General features: G+C 51.7%; 1 protein-coding gene across 1 annotated transcript in view; it reads right to left on the minus strand.

The window, feature by feature from the left end:
* LOC108928218 (histone deacetylase 4-like) overlaps positions 1–6,602 on the minus strand; it is a 57,559-nt gene extending 50,957 nt beyond the window's left edge. Inside the window, exons 1-2 of the mRNA XM_029256907.1 lie at positions 6,415–6,602; positions 1,558–1,848 (exon numbers count right to left, since the gene is read on the minus strand). Coding sequence (XP_029112740.1) covers positions 1,558–1,669 — 112 coding nt within the window. The 5' untranslated portion in view covers positions 1,670–1,848; positions 6,415–6,602. The remainder of the gene's footprint in view (positions 1–1,557; positions 1,849–6,414) is intronic.
* Between the last annotated feature and the right edge of the window lie 7,722 nt (positions 6,603–14,324).

Here is a 14,324-nt window from a genome sequence, read left to right on the forward strand (position 1 = left end):
GGGACGGGACGGGACGGGACGGACGACGGCACCACCGCCGGAAGCGACGCTTTAAATCAGCAGCAGCAGGTCTGTTATCGGCTCGTAAATGAACCGTCGGTCCGTCCGTTGCCGGGGCAACAAGGAACACACTGTTCCGTGGTTGGGGGGGGAGCGGAGAAGACAGGAACACAGCGGTCATGACTGTCGGTCTCACTGGCCAGGTCATTAACCCCAGCTCATCGAAAAGACACACACAGCGCTCTCTCACCGTGGCCTTGCCTTCTACTAAGAGGAAGCCCCCCAGTGGACCCAGCGATCAATATCCGCAGGATCCCTGCACTGTTACTTCAGCTGTGGACACACTACGCTCCCCCCCAACACCACCCCACCCCCATGAGCATCACAAAAAGCATCACAAGTACAAGCAGCCTCCCGGGAGCAGGGAGAAGGAAACGTCGCAAACGTCATGCGTGCGTTCGCACCCTGACCCACCTCCAGATCCCTTTTTCCGCTGACGGGATTTTTCCGAAATAACGGAAGGATTACGGGTATTTGACAGCCGTAAAACGCGCGAAGGAAGAAAGAGTTCGTTTGAGAGAGTCGACGCACGTATGAAAATACCATTGTGCCCATTGAGCCGCTCGGCTTTGTGTGTTTGGCAGGAGCCACCGGGGGTTTCGCCGCTCACACAAAAGAGCTGAATGAGTTCATGACGGCTTTCTTAGCGGCTACAAAGTAAAAACAATGGAATTAAGTGGAAAGTTCACTTTCGTTCACTTCTGGAACTTTACTCTGCGCCATTTTGGAGAACAAGACGAGTCTGAGGAGGAGAATGCAAGCAGACAATCGGCAAAAGCGTCAAATCTCTCTGACAGCCTTTAAAAGACTCATTAAGACGGCACTTCTTAGTTGAGCGCAGTAAATGGGCTCCTCGTGTTGCGAAGAGTCGAGTTCAAACCAACTGCAGCTTCCTCTTTATTGCACCAATTTCGCTCCCTTGGTTTCCCTGCGAGCCAATGGATGGGGCTGAAGGGCACCTAAGAGGAAATGAGTGCAGCACCGCCTTCATTCAACTCAAATCCACAGTGTTCACACCTCGTGCCTGCTGCGATCGGCAACAACGTGCTCGTGGTTTACGTCGGGCTCGTTTACGGGACCCCGAATGAGTCGACAAGCGGAGTTTGTAGGAGCTTCTCCTGGCCCAGGAACAGCGACGGCGTTTAGGATCCGACCCCAGGAGGCCTTCGCTTTTACGGCATCCGTCTGACAAGCTCACGTACACTGTCCACCGTCCCCAGTACATCACCTCTTCTGACAGGAAGGGGAAATGAAAGCTCAGTGACACCCACCCCCACCCACCCCCACCCACAAGGGTCGCACCGAGGTACCGAATCCTCTCCGGGCTTCACAGAAATTCGTTTGCACTGAAACTAGATCCCGTCTCTCATACGAATGTTTAAACATCTTTCACGTCTACAGGTTATTGATGATTAAAGCAAGAATCCCGAAACGAGGTATGACATCCTTTACTGTGGTATATCCTATGAGACGGAGCTCGGTGTCAGAGGTTCTTACCAGGGTGGTGCTGGGAACTCATTTCTGTTGGGTTCAATGCCAGGTTCTTCAGGTTTCCACACAAGTTTAGTGAGGCTCCTCCGAAGGCTGAACACAGGTTCTTCTCAGCCATGGGGGGTTTTGGGAGCCAACAGATTTTGGGCAGAAACGGAGGAGCCTCAGTGGTCCTCCGAGGTCCTTGAAAGAAGCGCCCTCTACTGGTGAGAGTCCGGCTCGTGACGTCCCCGCCCTGCTCGCCTATCCAGCGGGTTTCTGCCTCGCCCGGTAAACCCGTCCCGTTGGGTTCGCTTCCTGTGGGGAAGGAGATGCTTGTTAGTTGGACCTTAACATGGATCTGATGTGGAATAATTCACCTCGGCAGCTCACAATTAATAATGTAGGAATATATTAAGAGCCTGAAACATTGCATAGAGGCGTGACGTCAATAAAACGCACACACGGACACACACACACATGCGGTGGGGACAGCAGGACATCTTAAGAGTTCAGAGGTCACTGTTCACAAAGACAATGACAAAGTGTCCCAAAACACCGAGTCCACAACTGGGACAGAGACGAACTCACATGCTGAGAGCTTTGACCTCTTGTTGTAAGAATCAGTAAAAATTACTGAGCCGAATAAATGGGTAAATCACTGTAAAATAGCTAAGTACCCAGTTAGTAGAGGAGCCCTGGCTGTGAGCCCCAACCTGCAGGACCAGAAAGCGAGCAGACAACACACATCATCACAGGTTCGAATCCCTCCCTTCTGGGAAACGACTCAGAGCAATAAGGAGCCAGACAACAGGACACATAAAGAGCCGTTTCCTCCAGCCGTGTCCCTCATGAAAAACTATAGTCCACGTCCACATGTTAAATCCTGCTGCCATTTCCTCTGCGCCTGTATGAGACATGTACATCTTGGTAAATCACAGTACTCTTTGTGTACTTTTTACTGCTTAAAACCCCTTCACTGTGTGATCACTGTCGCACTTTGGTGTACTTGTCTATGTTCAGTGTGTGTGAAGGAGCTCCAACACATCAAACTCCTTGACTCCTCTCATTCCATTTGGTGTAGAGACCCAACGCTGTAAGGCGCCTTGGAGAAAGGCATCGGAAAAATGAATAAACAGTAACAATTGTTGCATTAATCTCTCAAAAAAGTGTCACAACACATTTGCTGTGTGTTAAAAGCTCACCCAATTGCAGGCCACTAAACCCCACTGTCTCAGGTTCAAAAGGACATGTCCAGACAGCGGGGACAGACTGTGTCCTGAAGTTGGGGGGGCAGCACAGCGCCCCCTTGTGGAGCTCAGCTGCACTCAACAGCTGAAGGCGCTCACACCTGGGACCCTGAAGGACTTTCAAACACGACTTTCGAACACGACATTTGTCACAGTGTGACCGCAGAGGGGTTTTGTAGCTGGTGTGTGTGTGGAGTTGGCGGTTGGGATGGGGTTCCTCTCGTCCTGCTGGACCCCTCGGAGGACACACCTGTTTGAGCCCACTGAGGCCCTGTGAGACCCCTGTGACATACTGCTGTGGAGAGAGGTGTGTGCTCATTGTGACTGGTTCTTGTCATGATGTAGGATCAAGAGCCGCCGACTTGCTTCCTCCCACGGGAACACGGCAGCACCACACACACACAAACACACACACACACACACACACACACACAGACGGTCATGACTCCAGGGCTTCCACAAGGACAGAGAAGAAAGTGCGGGAGAGCTGAGGTGACTGGCATCTCCAGCTCCCGGCTACAGCCCCTTCGGGGTGAGAAACAAAACGAAAGCTGAAGGAAGACTCCAGGCAGATGACTCTCACAGCAGGTGGCGTAGTGGTTGGAGACATCCTCTTACACTTGAGGGAGCCAGGTTCACATCCCACGGCTATACCCCTGAGCACGGTACCGACTCCGAACTGACGGTAAAAATGACCCTGCTGCTGAAAAAGGCAAATCATTGGAACTGCCACAGTACTATAGTACCGATGTCATTCCAATTATTACATCTCAGACTGTACTTACAGCTTTTTGCATCATAGGAACCTTTGTCCCAGTGAGGTTTCTATTGCTGTTACGGTCATCGCATTGAGTGTGCGCCTGGATGTATGTGTGTGTTCGCCCTGTGGAGCACCACGTGCTGAGGGCATACCGTGTCCTGCACCCTGCGTATTCAGGACAGGCTCCAGACCACCGTGACACTGCACTGGAAAAACAGCTACTGAGCTTGAAGGATCACCCTACAGACTAACAAGTTTACCGCACTGGGAAAGTCCTCCTACCGACTGTGTTTAAAGCAGCTCTGTGTGGCGCTCCACCGCTTGCAGCTCCACCTGGGTCCCTCTATCTTTACACACCACCAGTCACCAGATATCATTGGGAAGACCTGTGGGAAGCTGGATGTGGAATGTTTCTCCACACTGGCCTGCAGGGGTTCCCATCACACATGGAGCATCCAGCCCGAGAGGAAGAGCTGCGCCCACAAAGCGATGCCGACGATTAGAGTCGGCCGTCATCACTGGCGAGCTGATGAGAGGAGAACGTGACGTGTGCCACTGCCGATGCGAAAGGCAGTCTATTCTGAAGCGGACAAAGAGCAGGAAATTAGTGCCTTGCCCATCTGTCGAGTGTGTGAACCCAATGAATGCGAGGCGGGAGAAAGTTTGCCCATCACAGGTAGCTTCTCCCTTTCAACAGCTGCGAAGCCGCACATGCGAACGCACAATAGCAGCGGGGGCCAAAGGCAAAGGCTGCCTTCATGCGACGGGCCGCCTGCGTGCCTGCGAGGAGCTCCCGGAGCACAACAGCTGCCCTGCTGCGCATCAAACGGCAGCAGTCATTAAAGCCAACAGGATAAACAAACAAACGCTAGACAATTGCCGTCTCGGGGAGGTCGGACCACGGGTTTGCCAAAGCAGCGAAAACGAAGCCAAGTTGCATCGGCGCACGATGGAAGCCGAACGGCATCGTTGACAAACAGAAATTACCGCAATCCCAGGGACGCCCACATATTCAACAGATGCCGCCCCCCCGACAGCTGCTAGAGAGACACAGAGCAATAATGGAGAGGGTTCAGCCCTGTCCTCAGAATACTACTGTCTGGAGAGTAACTCGAGCCTCCTTCCCTAAATATCGCTGTAATGCGTGGGGCCGAATTTTGAGAATGGCCACGCGTTCGAGCGAACGAACTGCACAGCTGTCCTTTGCTTCCGATAAAGACGAAGCAGATCATTTTAATGGAGCAACTCAGTGCTGAAGCCTCTAGTCACGATACAGCCGAGTCCCAGAGTGCCCCCTCCTCACCGCTCACAACTTTGCGCCGAGGCCCAGCCCGGCCTCGCGTCCAGAGGCACCGTAACCTGGCAACGGTATAACTCAGCAGGGGCAGCCTTTCACACCCCTGAGGAAGCAGAACCCATTCAGAACACCACGCAGTCTGCTGCAGACACTGGTTCCAAAACGCAGAAAGCGTGGGCGCCCTGCATTTCCAAAAGAGTCCGTGGCGCTCGGAGCCAGAAAGCTGCTTTGACATTATCTTGTACTGGAAGTGTAACCAGGAACATGTCTGAGCTGTCGGCACTTGGGCTACAGAATAACGAGGTGCTGTAAGGTACAAAGAGCACCGGTGAGCAGGGTACCTAGAGCTCACATGTCCTCCACAAGCGAAAGGTTTCAGTGCCGCGACTGTCTAAATCCACAAAGTGTAAAGGGAAGGAAGGAAGGGAGATCTGTGTGGGGAAGAGTGCCTAAGTCACTTGGGTGATGAGATGTCATCTAACGACACTCTAAGGAGGTCCAGCAGAGCAGCAGAACGCTGCCGTCAGCAGAAGGAGTGCGCTTAGAATGGCGACTGGGTCGCAAGATTTTGCTCAGAATGCAAGACTAGGAAAAAGAGCGTAGAGGCTTTCAGTCCAAACGCACTTCCTTCATAAACTGCTCAGAAAACCGTAAAGGTGAAGGTTGGCAGCAATCAGCCATCAGCTTCAGCGACTTACGAACACAAACGTTTCATTACACCGCTTCAACACGTGGACAAATCGTGTTTGTGGTGTATTACGCTTCAAAACAACAACGCGGTGAGTCGACTGTGGCATAATAACTCGATAACTCATGTGGCTCCGCACACCTCCTGACCCCAGAAATGACATCATCGCTGTAAGGAAAAACAGCGAGCGGAAGGTGGGGAAGTGAAGCGGACTCTGCTGTCGAGGTGAGACCCCGATGCTCCAAAGGCTCTTCCTGTAGAGCGAAATATGTGCCAGGTGTCGTGCGGAAAGCGAAAGACGGGAAAGCGCCGCCACAGAAAAGCCAAACACACCTTTTCAGGAGCCAGAGGTGTGTCTGCGGTGGGAGACCAGCAATGTTATGATGAAGACTGACACCCGCTGCAGCATCATCAGAAAGCGGGGTCAGCAAGTGGGCTTTTAACACGCAGCATCATGCAGGGAGATGACTTTTTTTTTACCATTTTACACACAGCACCACACATAAATGATGACTTTCCCCACTGTTTTACATGCAGTATGAGTATCGCACAAAAATGATGAATGTTACTATAACACACATCACACGAATCAAATGATGACTTATTTTTACTATTTAAGGATTACTTTCCAGGTTTTGAAAGTGAAAGTTCAGTGCAGGTCAGATGCTGCTCGGTCCTCTGATGAAAAGGAGCTCATCATCATCATCATCATCATCATCTTTAGGCAGAAAAGGCGCTTTACTGAAGCGCTCGGTCAGACCGCGGTCACTGGAAACGTCCAGAATGAGAGACGGTCTTGTGTTCGGACATTAACTGCAAGTTTGACAGCATCGATCTGCAGAACGCCAACCGATCTCACTCACTCTCTCTCACACACACACACACACACCTCAGGATCTGCGCTCTCCGCTCCGTCCGAAACGCGTCACTTTTCTCCGGAGTCGTCGAGCGCCGCGATCGAGTCCCCGCTGCAGGGGGTCCGTCCGGGGAGCGCAGGCGGTCAGTGCTGTGTGTCCGGTGTTCGGTGGGACTCGATCGAGCACTGACACGTTCCGCCACGCGATGTGTTTTCCCGTACGGCCGTGGGCGGAGCTTCAGCTTGTGCTGCTGTGTGTGTGTGTGTGTGTGTGTGTGTGTGTGTGTGTGTGTGTGTGTGTGTGTGTGTGTGTGTGTGTGTGTGTGTGTGTGTGTGTGTGTGTGTGTGAAATGTTACAAAATGTTCCTCTTTCCCAGATGTTAAACTTTTTCTCTAAAACGATGCAGTAAAAGTGCTGCTGAGGTTAAAGCAGCTCTGGGAGTTCTCTCCAAAAATCGAATCATCTCTTTGGTGTGTGTGTCTGTCAGAGAAAGAGAGACACTACCGATGTGTATATGCTCTATGTATGCAAACACACAGGAGTTTAACATGGTAAACATAGTCATTCTGTGCTAGATCACAGCACCTGTCACCAGTTTCTTCAGCGCGACACACACGCGCACACACACACACTTTCTGAACCACTTGCCCCCGTACAGGGTCACGGGGAGCCAGAGCCTAACCTGGCAACACAGGACATAAGGCTGGAGGGGACACACCCAGGACGGGACACCAGTCCATCACAAGGCACCCCAAGCGGGACTTGAACCGCAGACCCACAGGAGAGCAGGACCCGGTCCAACCCACGCCACCGCGCTCCCCTCAGTGTGACACTTTATGGTAAATCGCTGTATTGCACCATGTTCTGCAAAGTGACTCCCAATCAGGTTTGTATTCTAAGTGTCTGGCTAAAGTTTACTATATTCACCCAGGATAAGTACATTTACCTTTACATTTACATGTGTTCATTTATCAGACACTTTTCTCCAAAGCGACGAACATCTCATGGAAAATACAATGTGTTCATTACATGAGCAGGAAGAGGCACTTGGATGCAGACGTATGATTCTAAAGCATATAGTTAGTTTGTTTCTTTGCACCATATGAACCAACATTCATCTCACGTCATGAGTAGCTTCATAAAATGCAGGATAGATGAAGTCTAATCACCTTCCTACAAATTCTTTTATTTTTTATAAGGTACACAAACAATCACACACAATGCCGGAGTGGCGGCTGTGTAAAGGCTTATCTGGGGATGATCATAAAGTCACGGCGCATGAACATTTACACCATACATGAGCTGGAGAGATCTTGGGCGAGGTGAGTCCGGAAAAGGTGAGTTTTCAGACCCTTCTGGAATGTAGACCGAGTTTCTGCAGTTCTGGAAGTAACTTCATCAAGGCAAATTCAGCAGGACCGATGACTCGAACCCGGGACTCTTCTCCCGTCTTTCACTGGAATAAACTCCGCGAAGACGGAGCTCTGAGGACTGGACACACTCTTTCTCTTCAGGACGCTTCATTGCGTTCTGAGCGCTTGAAGGCAATTTTCTAGAAGAAGCTCATTGGACAGATGTTGCCCTTGTACCGAGAAAGGGAGGCGGGCGCTGGATCGGAGGGCCCCGCGACAAAGCCCTGACCGCTGAGCACACGCGTCGAAGGAGGTGAGACGCATCCGGAGCCCTTCTGTACGACTCGCCCTTCTTCCCACCACTCGTGTGTCAGCAGCGACTCGTCTCTCCGCACCGTTCTGCTAACCGGCCAACGCTTCTCCCTTCCTGCCCTTTTCTTTCGCTCGACTTTGCACAAATGAGAAAACGTCACATCTCGAGATCAGAAAGCGACACGAAGTCGCTGAGTGCTCGACGTGCAGGCAGGGAGGCGGTGAGCACCTGGGACGGGAAACCAGGCTCCCCTGCAACCAGGAAGGCGTTCCCGCTCAGATGGGATGGGAACCCTGCACTCAGGGTCACGAGCTCAACGTCGCACCCGATACAGAAGCAAGCATTTCACTTAAGGTGCCGAAAGCTGCGCTCCTGGGGACCCTTTAAAGCGCAAGTGCAGAAACACTGACACGCGAGAGAGCATGCAAACCTGCAGAAGGTAGTAATTTCACTGTGGTAAATGAGGTATTGGTTGACCTTGCAAAATGCGTGTTGTCATTTTTGCAGCACTGCAGCTCTCCAGGGCCTTGTGGCACTTTCTCACGGTAATCTGTGGGACTGCATTTCCTACCCAGGCGCCGCACTCGTGAGCTCCGGCTGTAGGAGGACAGTGCACGTCAGTGAGCACGACGAGAAGTCAAACCGCAGTAACAAAGCTGGCGGCACCTTCAGAGTCTCCTGACAGTGTGGTAAATCAAAGGGAAGTCGTACCGTATGTGGGCCTGTGGCTCGTCTGCGCAAACCGCCGATTGGTTCCAAACGACGCGGTGGACGTGGCTCTTGGATGTGCTCAGGGAACAGGCAACAGGAGCGCCTCTGTTTTCACATTAATGGGAAACTGCACCAACTGCAGCCACGGCCTCTTCCTCAACTGAGAGAAATCACGGCGAAGAGGCGGTGGCGGTGGTGGCGGCGGTGGCGGCTCTCTGAGGCCCAACAATCCCTTAATGAAGATCTAACGGCGGGACGGTCAGAACAGCGGCGGGCAAATGACGGCCTTCAGAAATGGTTAATGCACGCCGATACCCTGCCGTAAGCGGCAGTGACACCTTCGCGTCGCGGCGATGGCCGAAGTTCTTTTCCCAGGGGCTTGTCTACAAGTGAGGACAAAGTGCAGCAGCCCGCAAAGCGCCAAAGGTGTTGCTTACAGTGCCTAAATAAGTTGGGGGACGACGGGAACGGATACGGCATACGGCGTTTACCAAAGTGCTCAGTGTGCTCCTACACCACTCTCCACCTTGAGTAAAACACACTTTGGAACCTTTACTACTTCACTGCCGACGATCCCACCGCTGACACCACGAGAAACCTCTCCTGGCTCTTTCGCCGCGTCTCTTAGTAGCAGCACTGCCGGGCGAGTAACACAGATATGTTACGTTGGGTACAGCTGAGTGCGTTCAGTGTTTGTGTTTGTATGCGTTCGGAGTGTGTGTGTGACACGATACATGTGGCCAGCCAAGTGTGTCTGCGCTCCTCATCCCCGGTGTCCAGCGGGAGGAAATGGGTCCCGTCTCCTGGAGCGCTCAAATCTTATCGAGTGTGTTTTCCCATGTCTCTTATATTTCATTTTCGGATCCCAGCCCCCCGTGGGGAAGAACACAACGAGATGGGCGCATAACCAAGAGTTCGCTGTGCAGCGAGAGGTGTGCGGTCACAGCAGAACACAGAGAGCGCTCCCCTGATGGATTTGGACCCAACAACACGGCGGAGAGTCACGACTCAGCGTCTCCAGGCACCCAGAGGTCTGTCTCACAGTAACATCTCTCAAGAAGGCATCAGGATCCCCAGGAAGAAATTATGGTGCAGCATGTGGCACATTGGCTAGAACTGCCACCTTGTAATGAAAGGCAGTTGGTTCGAATCCCACTCTGCTGTAATACCCTTGATCAAGGTAATTCACCTGAACCGATACAGTAAAAATGACGCCCTTGTATGAACGTGCGCTACCTGCCGAGCCACCACCCCTTGTTATGATGACTGTTATTATGGTTTGTTTAGCAGCCACGTTTGTCCAGCGTTGCTAAGTGAACGGTTGTGGTTTCACATCACGCTAATATAATAATAGTAACACTAATTAAAACGTCTACACGTACGTGTGTGTGTGTTCTCAGAGTAAATATTTATATTCAAAGGTAACTACTTCCCTTCAACTCACGTATGAAAAACCATCCAGCTGGTAACACAACGCTAAAAAAATCCAGAGTGTGGAGCCATCAATGAACTCGCCATGTGGAAGTAACACAGTAACGTTACTATAGTCATGGTGGTGAATGAATTCTTCACGCCCAGAACACTAGTAATCCAGCGAAAACCCAAGTGCGCATTGGCACCGCGGCGACGCTCTTTTGTGCAAATAACATCTTAAAGTCATTCTTTTCTTGGAGCACCACTGAAACCCGTCGGGCCTCCTGTATCCATAGTAACGGAGGATTAAGAGCTCTTGCGTAACTGTGCCCGTACATTTAAACCCCCTGGATGAACCGGGATGCCTTGCTTGTATAACAAGCGTGTGTCTTCGAGGTGTGTTTTGTGTACGTCAGTGCCGAAGCGTCGCGATCACACGTACGACCGGCAGCACAGCTGTTCCCCAGTTTTTACATCATTTACATGGTACGGTAATTACACACTTAGTGTCACACCTTCCTCTGCGCTGCACTTGTGCCCAGACATGTTTTCTGTTTCCCGACACAAACAAACCGACACGTGTGTTACAGTATTTGGGTCGGCAGGAGGCGTAGCGGGCAGGGCCGTCACCTGGAGCCTGAGGGACGGGGGTTTGAATCCCATCTCCTGCTGTAGTGCCCTTGATCAAGGTACTGAGCCTGAGCTGGTGCAGTAAAAGTGAAACTGCTGTAAAAATGGGTAAATCGGTGTAAGCGGCTTCAAAGCAAGAGTAAATGCTGGGCGACAGAGTGGACAAAGGGATGAGATGACTGAAGAAAAGCAAGACTGTACTGGTAAGAAATCATAATGAAACAGTTATGGAGACAGAGGTTCCAGGGGGGCACAGTGTCTCCTCACAGCTCCGAATCCTCTCTGTCTGAGCAGGAAGTGACTTTCTCAGTGCCGCCAGGGGCCTTTCTGTCCTTCAGAGGAATCCGTCCCAAGTCAACGTCACTCCCGGTAGACAAGGTCTCCTGCCGGACGACGGGAAAATGTCGAGGGGTGAAATGAAGGCGCCAGCAGCTCTCGGGGGACTGGACACGCACGCTGGGGGGAGGCACATCCTTCAGCCTCGACGTCACGGGGAGCAAAGTGGTGCCGATGTGTCCCCTCTGGAGTGTCCCTGTGGGCCTCCTCCAGGGGTCTGTCTGTTGGTGCGGGAAGGCGTGCGTGTGTGTGTGTGTGAGTGTGTGAGTGTGTGAGTGTGTGAGTGTGTGTGTGTTTTGCCAGCTGGGGGCTGCTGGAGCAGAAGCTCATCAAATCCAAATCCACCTATAAGAGCATTTTTTTCTCGCTCTTTTCCCCTGAAGGCTCCTCTTTCACTCGGTTGAGGCCCATGAGCTCGGCTCTCAGCGCGGAGCCCGACTCTGTGACGTTTCCCTCCCATCTGTCCTTACGTGAACTTCTTTATTACGCTCTCATATTGCAGCTCTCAGCAGACGCAGGCAGAGAAAGAGAGGAGCGCGGTGACCGGAAGGCGAAGTTGCGTTTTGAGCACGAGTCGCACCTGCTGGGAGGCCCGGCGTGTCCCATCACCTGTTTGCCGCTCAGCGGCACCGCAGTCCCCCCCCACCGCACGCTATCGCACTGCTTTCTGGCCCTTCCTGCAGCAACAGCTCGTGTTTTTCCCTCGTGTGTTTATTCTGCCAAGAGGCTTCCTCTCTAATGGAAATACAGCATCGGGAATAATCGGAATTATCAGGGATCAAAAAAGAAAGCAGAATCCTTCAACACCCCCCCCCCATTGAGTCTCATGGTGTTGGGCAACCGGTCAGTTGCCTTGGGTGAACACATCAGTAAAGAAATAATAATAAACCTCTTGCTTTCTCTCACATTTATGACCTTAGCCAATCACAACCCTTGACTGAGGCTGATCTAAAATCACAATTCAAAAGCTGATTCATGATTATTATTTTTTTTTATTTAATTGATGCTTTTCACCAAAGTGACCTACACAGTTAAAGTAACTTTTTGTGGTAAAATGTCAGAAGTGTCTCTGTCCAGGATGTACCCTGTCTCGCACCCTGCACCTCCAGGATGGGCTCCGCAGCTCCTGCATTGAATGATGTCAGAAAGCATGTGATTAGCGCGCACTTGTGGCCAGACGCCACACACACATTCGCCACCAGTGAGCGCTGCACACCTGGGAAATCGCCTCCTTCAGAGCGGGGGGCGGTGTCCCCCCACCCCACCCTGCCGTCAAGGAGCAGGTGTTCAAATTAGCCGCCATTATTAGAGAGGAGCGAGCGCTCGTTTCCTGGGTCTCTCATTAACTGCTCAGAAACCCCCCCCCGTGTGTGTGTGTGTGTGTGTGTGTGTGTGTGTGTGTGTGTGTGTGTGTGTGTGTGTGTGTGTGTGTGTGTGTGTGTGTGAGAGAGAGAGAGAGAGAGAGAGAGACACATGCAAACTGCGCTTTGGTCAAGGTGCTGCCCTGCACTCGTACTCAAATTCACACGATTTTTCAGTCCCCCCTTGGCTTTATGTCTCTTTTCCATGGGCTCTCCTGCACCGTGTTCACGGTAATATTTCCTGCAATATTCAATATTCTTTCATAAATGGAGAAAAACACACAACTGTGTGTAAAGTGTGATGGGACGACTACAATGGAGTTGAACACATGGGAAGACTGTGAACGTCAGTATCTAGAGCATAGGATCACTGCCCACCTTCAGCAGGTGACTCTCAGGAGTTTGAAGTTCCTCAGTTCTATCCCCAATGTGTTGGAAGCCTGTGTCCCTCAGAGCTGCAGAATTTCTCCCACACCGAAGAAGGGTCTTGAACCCATGTCCTTCACAGCCACTTCTCTCCTGACCATCTGATGTCTCCATCAAGGAGTCCAACACCATCTGCTGTGATCATCTATGTATTTGCTATTTAAATGTCACTCCCATAGGAGCTATTGGAGGGATGTGAACCAGCAACATGGTGGTGTCACACACACAAGCTGTGTGTCCATAGTCCTTTGAGTGTGTGTCTACAGCTCTTTATCCATTACTGTTGATGTTTGTTTACTCTGAGCTGTGCATCACTTTGGAGAAAAGTGTCTGATCAATGAAAAACTGTAAATGTAAATGTAACACAGAGCTCCTCCCACCTGCTGGAGCCCTTGGAGAGTCGATGGTGAAAAGCAGATGGCATTCTGGGAAACATGGGTGATTCATCTGTTCTTTTATTCTTTATATCTGGGATGTGGCCCCCCTCCCCCATCACACACACACACACACACACACACACACACACACACACAAACCCTCAATGATATGGAAGCAGTGAAGTGTGAATATGGGGGTGATTTCACATTCTTCTCTTCCCATTTGGGAGAGGAATGAAGAACAGCCATAACTAGACGCCAATATACCATAATATTTCAATTCAACGAGCAAATGTGTCGTATTTGTCCAGCGAACGTTGTCATTGGTTCAGCCAAATCGGCAGTTGCTCCCCCCGAAGAACGACACCCTGTATTTAGGCGCTCGCTAGAGGAGGAGCTGCGATCCATTATTGATGGATTCCGCCGCATCGCAGCGCTGCAACCTGTCAAAGTTTTTTGGACGATGGAGGTGAATTTCCCTTAAGGAGGAGCGTTGCCATGGTGACCGGGTGGAAGTGCTCCATCGGAGATGCTCGAGGAGGCCTCCCCAGAACGGCGCTCCTCAGATCCCCGCGTCACATGACCCATGTTATCCACAACCATGAATCATTCAGCGCCGGAGTCCCGCAGCCGTTCGAACAAAAACCCTTTGGGCAACGAGGCGACTGAGAGCTCAAGACCTCCTGGTGCTGCAGGTCAGCTGGGTGAAGGACCTCATGGGTTTGAATACCAGTGGTGCCTGAGACCCCTGAAACAGGCCTCTGATCCAAACATTTTGGCTTCCTCTGGGAATTAGAGGAGCTGTGATGCCACATGGAGACGTCTCCAGATGCCTGTCCAGCTGGACGCAGTGATGGAGGCTCCTGCTTCAGATGGACATGATCTCCAGGTGCTGCAGCCCGCAGGATTCTGAGCCCCCACTGCTGCTGGCGTGCTTTGTGGTTCACGCCAGGGGGACAGAAAAGGTCTGAGCTCCAGGGAGAAATGGCTCCTTCTGGAACACGGTCCTGCCCTGAGCCTCCA

Source organism: Scleropages formosus, chromosome 12 (genome assembly GCF_900964775.1).
Source record: "Scleropages formosus chromosome 12, fSclFor1.1, whole genome shotgun sequence".
In the NCBI taxonomy this organism is placed as follows: Eukaryota; Metazoa; Chordata; class Actinopteri; order Osteoglossiformes; family Osteoglossidae; genus Scleropages; species Scleropages formosus.